This window comes from Sceloporus undulatus, chromosome 5 (genome assembly GCF_019175285.1).
Source record: "Sceloporus undulatus isolate JIND9_A2432 ecotype Alabama chromosome 5, SceUnd_v1.1, whole genome shotgun sequence".
NCBI lineage: Eukaryota > Metazoa > Chordata > Lepidosauria > Squamata > Phrynosomatidae > Sceloporus > Sceloporus undulatus.
The window spans coordinates 188,440,410-188,446,352 of NC_056526.1; the positions used below are offsets into that span (position 1 = coordinate 188,440,410).

The window sequence follows — 5,943 nt, forward strand, 5'->3', positions numbered from 1 at the left end:
TCAGGAATAAACTTCTTGTCAGGAATGAACTCTTCTAGAACATGGCCACATAGCCAGAAAAACCCACAAAACACAAAGGATTAATTGTGACAGTCCTTGCCAAATTCGGACTGGTGGAGTATAATGGGCCCTTGGTTGGAGTTTCGTTCCAGGACCCCCTGTGGATACCAAAATCTGTGGATGCTAAAGTCCAGTTATATACAATGCCATAATAAAATGGTGTCCCGTATATAAAATGGTGAAATCAAGGTTGGCCTTTGGGATTTTTCTTTAAATGCCTTGAAGCTGTGGCTGGTGGGATCTGTGGATACAGAATCTGGATACGGAGTGCCAAATGTGCATGCGCTCTCATGATTATGCTCAGTACCACTCCTTGAAATGGTGTTTATCCTGTTGCACAAAAGAGACGTTGTATATCTCATGCACTTCATCTACCTCCATTTCACAAAGCCTTTCTCTTGATGTTAATATATCACCTATAGTACAATTTGCGGTTTGGCCCAGTGAGTGCGGAAACCCTAAGGGAGGGCCTGTGCTTTTATCAGTCCAGTTTGGAGAGAAAGGGGAGTTAAGTTGTGTTTGCCAAGGATAAGAACTGGACCCTTTTCACCTTCAATGAGTTAATACGATTTTTAAATATTGACAAAGGAAGGAATGGTGTGTGTGTGTATAAATTCCTTACACTGGACTTTGTATTATTTCTTGGCATTTATTTTGTGTTTTCATTTAGGGCCTTGAGGTTGCCTCCAATAACTGCTGAGCAAGTTCTGGACCTATGCTTTCTGTGGTGCATGGGGTTTTTGTAGAGATGTGAAGGCACAGAGAAAAAATTGGGGCGAAAAATTCCCTTTGGAAAAAAAAGGAGGAAACTTTTTTTTTTTTACTTTTGTCAGAAAATAGGGTGGTCTCCCCCCTCAATCCCCCCCCAAAGCTTTAACATCTCTAGTCTTTAGGAGATTGTATAATGCTGATTTTAGTAGAGAAGATATTATATTTTTGTTGTTAAGTTTCGAATTTGACCCCAACAAATCTACCAGTTCTAGCCACTAGGATGCATTTATAAATTGACAAGTCTTAATAGTTCAAAATTAAGTTCTATTCTTCTATTTATTGGGCTGCAAAGTGATGTCTGGTTCATCTTAACACAGCTCATGTTTGTTAAAGGAATCCAACATGTTCTGATCGGGATGAATTCCCACCCCATGTTGCTGCCTTTGATTTTCCAGCCAACCTATTCATCGTGTTAAACCTTTTAGGGGAAGTGGAAGGGTAGAAATCCCAGTTGAATTTCAGTCCTCAGGATACTTAAGTGTCCTGCTGTTCTGTTCACTCGGGAAGAGTTGGCTGCAACTAAGCTAAAAATGAGCTATTTCAGCACAGGTTTGATCCTAGCCGAGATGACACAGATCCCATTTAAACTGGCTTACCTAGTGACCCACTGGGATGCCCAGTTAATGAAAGAGATATAACCTCTCCAAAAGCCCCCAGGGTCCAGTACAGCAGGAAACACACACACACACGGAAAGAACAAGCCAAGCCAATTTTTAATAGTTTAACACATGGAGTAAGTAAGGTAGTGCTGTCCCCATTTTATACTGAAGAAACGAGACACTGGTGTATGCATGTATTTCTCCGAACTAAACAGCAGCTTGCATTTCAATGTACAATGCAGCTTTAGAAAAAAGGAGACAATGAGATTATTTTGAGGTGGAAACTCATAAGCACAAGACAGAAATCAAACAGTTTATAAATGGTACGTAACCGGAGAGCTGGTTGCAAAGAATACCAGGTTTCGAATTCTTTAAATGGTGGCTTGTGATACCCTGGTGGTCTTCCTCCAGTTTTGTGGGGGTCATGTGTCTGCCTGTTGATCCCACACAGCTCATTGCAGCATATTATTAACCTAGTTAGATGCTGTAGAGGGTGATTCTATGGGTTTTCCATCAAGTAACCTATCCACCCACATGATCTGGCCCTCCAGGTTGTGTGGGATTTACTAGCACATAAGCAGTGTCACCTCAGCTAGGCAAAAGCTGAAAGGGTACCAGAGACTGTCACAGTTCAGCAGAAATGTCTTCTGGGCAAAGAGGTGAGCTCACATGGGTCTTCAATAGCTAGGAGGGGAAATATGGATTCTGAAACCCTCAGCTCATTGTAGCATATTATTAACCTAGTTAAATACTGTAGAGAGTGATTCTATGGGTCTGCCACTGAATTTCTACTCTATATCCCCAGCCCAAAGCTGTTTTTCTATTCTTTTAAAACTGGCATTGCACTTTAAACTGTTTGCCTGCATGTGAGTTATAACCTGGCCTCTCTGACTTGCAAAAGAAAGCAACACTGTCCAAGTCGGCTCTTCCTTGCTTAGGCAGGTCTGGATTCCCCTCACCATCTTCACCTGATGCAGCAGACATTATTTTACTTGACATGGGCTATTGCAAAAGTGGCATGGCAGCCATGGGGGAAAGAAACTCGGACTCTTTTCTGCTTCCCCAAGTTTTAAAGTCTTATATATCTGGCGACAGTTGGAAGATGGCGATGTTCACTGACTCCGGATTATGGGGGAAAAGATTACTATTCTAGGCTTTATTTGTGTAAACACACACTAGTAGGTCCTTCTCCATCACTCAACTCACTCTATATGCTGCTATATTAGTTCCTTTCAGGATCTGGAATATATACATCTGTGAATTGGTATTTTCAAATGAAACATCTCTGCGGTGAGAAAGGACTGGAGTAGATGTTGCTTCCTTTTTACTGATTTCTTGTCTAGGTTTATTTGCACACCTGCTGTAGGTTGTTTCAGATGTAACATTCTTGGCTTCATAATCCTGTTTATGTAGGTGTAAAATATCTTTGAGTCTGTGAATCATTCCCTCGTCTCTTGCCCTTCCCTCCTCCATGGAGGCCAGGGTTTAGCATGGCAATCCTTCATTTAAACCAGTATTCCCTGTTATATCTGAAATGGACAAGTCTGGTTTAGTTCTGGTTTGCAATCTTGGCATAAAGTCCTGCTTAGTCAACTAATGTTAAACCAGAGTTGCTTATTTAAAATATAATTGGAAAATCCATTTTAAACAAACCAAGATCTCTATGCAGGGCTGGGGGACAAAGGAAAACCAAATGGGTGCAATATTTGGCTCCATTTTCATGAACCCGGGGGTAGGCAAAGTGTGATCATCCAGAAACTGATGCATTGCAGTTTCCAGTATTCCTATTAGCTATGGAACTGGGGCTAATGTGGGTTGCAGTCCAACACTTTAAGGGCCGCACTTTGCCTACTCCCATCACAAACATAAGCTAATGAAACGAGGAATGTTGGACCTGAGCTCATTTATATATTGTGGGGGGGATTTATATTTCACTTATTTTTTTGGAGAGGCTGCTCTTTGCATCGTTGTTATCTCTGACTTGGTTTTCATTGACCGCAAACTTAGTATGATAGATAAGATAATCAGACCTAAACACATTAAAGTGACATAAAAACTCTCTCCTAGGGAAACTTTTAACTGGAATCTCTTCCATGCTCCCTCACCGACACGTCGCTTAATCTTCAGGAAGCACCAACAACACAGTACCATTAGAGTTATAATAAATATGCCTGCAGAAGAAAGAAAGAAAGAAAGGCCATGAGCAAGATTGGCTATGATGACATCCCTTGTGTGCATGTGTTAACTGCCCTCAAGTTGACCATGACTTATGACATCTCCAGGACACACTAGACTCAACAGCTCTGCTCAAGTCTTGAAGACTCAGGGCGTGGTTTCCTTTATTGAGGTTATCAGTCTGGAATGTGGTTCTTCTCTTTTCCTACTTTGGTATCAAGCCTTATCAAGCCTTATTGCCTTTTCTAGTGAGACATACCTTCTCATGATATTGCCAAAGTATGAAGCCTAGTATGTAAAGGGATCTTGTAGCACCTTTGAGGCTAACTGAAAAAAAGAAGCTGGTAGGCAGCATGAGCTTTCATAGGACTTTATCACAAGGGGAAAATCAGGGATTTAAACAGTGATTATCCCATGAAAATAACGTGATTGCGATTAAGATTTTCACACGACGTCGCAATTAAAGAGCCATTATCTCAGGAATAACCAGGCAATAAACAGCAACAAATCATTCACAAGGAAATCTCATGAATGATTTGTTGCTGTTTATTGCCTGGTTATTCCCTGGTTATTCCAGGGATAATGACTCTTTAATTGCGATGTGTGTGAAAATCTTAATCGCGATTGTGCGGTTTTCACAGGATAATCACTGTTTAAACCCCCTGATTTCCCCCCACTTTCCCCTGTGTGATAAAGTCCATAGACTTGAGTCTACTCTCAAGATGCAGGAGAAGCAGGCTGTGTGTCAGGCTAGCAATAGAAATGCAAAACTTGTGGTTATGGAGATGAGGTGACAAGTTTCTAGGTGTTCCATCTTGGACCTCAGAATAACAAACAAACAAACAAAAACTATGGAATTCTGGGATGGATAGTTTTGTGAGATATTTAGCTTTCTGTATCAGAGAGCTCTAGTACAACAACAAACTACAAATCGCAGGATTCCATAGGATGGAGCCATGACAGTTAAAGCAGTGTCAAACTGCATTACATCTGCAGTGTGGCAGTAGCCCTGGTCTTGGAAAAGCAGCCAATGAAAGAACTAGCTTAGGTCCCCAAGCATAAAGACATATCACTAAATACCAAAGTCAGATTAATACAGACCATAGTATGAGCATTTGTATATACTGATGTAAAAGCAGGACAGTGAAGAAAGCTTTTGTTGTTGTTAACTGCCCTTGATTCAATCTTGGCCCATGGCAAGATGAGACATTTCCAAGACTCCCTGTCTTCCAACGCCCTGCTCAGTTCCTGCAAATTTATACTTGTGGCCTCTTTTACAGAGTCCATCCATCTAGCATGTGGCCTTCCTCCCTTTCTTCTTTCCTCCACCTTTTCTAGCATTAATGTTTTTTTTTCCAGCGAGTCTAACAAGGGTTAAAATTCAACTCATTTGATTCCTGCTGTTGGAGAAGAGTTCTACAGATTCCACAGACTGCTATAAAACAAATGAATGTGTCTTAGTACAAATTAAGCCTGAACACTCACTAGAAGCAAAAATGACTGAAGTGAGGCTGTTTTGGAACCATCATGTGATGATGTGACCCTTGGAAAAGATGATAAAGCTTGGTAAAGTGGAAGGCAGTAGGCAAAGAGGAAGGCTGCTACACAGGTGGATTGATTCAGAAAGCCATGGGTCTTAGTTTGCAAGACCTGAGTGGGGTAGTTGATGACGTGGCTGTTGGAAGTCTCTCATTCATAGGGTTGCCATACATTGAAATCAGTTTGATGGCAGACAATAAGAAAGTTCTGCAAACCTTGAGGCTTCAAGTCAACCAGTATTTTCCATTGAAGTGTGGAATGCTGGGATCCACATTCAGACTACAAGCTTGCTGTTCGTGTATGAAACAATGGTGATAACAACAACAACAACAACAACAGATGGTGATGGTGTACACTAGGTAAAGCTCCACTGCATATCTTGTCTGCACACACAATGATTTGCCTCATTCCATTTTTATAATGGCAATGTTAAAGATTGAAACTACCTCATATCAGCTTCTGGTGCACAGATAGGCAAGGGAGGGACAGACAAGTCATTTACCTGACAAAATGTGTAGGAAAACACTAATGGACATTTGATGTTGGCCTAGACATTTTATTTCTACGAAATCCAGGAGAAAGGCCAATAAGCCTACGATGAAGCACACTATACAAATGGTGACCATTACTGGCATCACATCTTCTTCTGCCTCACTGAAGAAATAAAATTTCCCTGTTAGAAAAGAGTGGAAAATGGCAAAGTGAGATTTTTATTTTTAAATTTTTACCCCTATCTATCTATCTATCTATCTATCTATCTATCTATCTATCTATCTATCTATCTATCTATCTATCTATC

General features: G+C 40.8%; 1 protein-coding gene across 2 annotated transcripts in view; it reads right to left on the reverse strand.

Annotated features, from left to right (window-relative positions):
• Window positions 1-1,538: 1,538 nt before the first annotated feature.
• The window catches only part of LOC121930381, a 9,271-nt gene continuing 4,866 nt past the window's right edge, over window positions 1,539-5,943 (reverse strand). For both annotated transcript variants that reach the window (XM_042466610.1, XM_042466609.1), the window contains exons 3-4: window positions 5,647-5,817; window positions 1,539-3,601 (exon numbers count right to left, since the gene is read on the reverse strand). In XM_042466610.1, coding sequence (XP_042322544.1) covers window positions 3,366-3,601; window positions 5,647-5,817 — 407 coding nt within the window. In that variant the 3' untranslated portion in view covers window positions 1,539-3,365. The remainder of the gene's footprint in view (window positions 3,602-5,646; window positions 5,818-5,943) is intronic.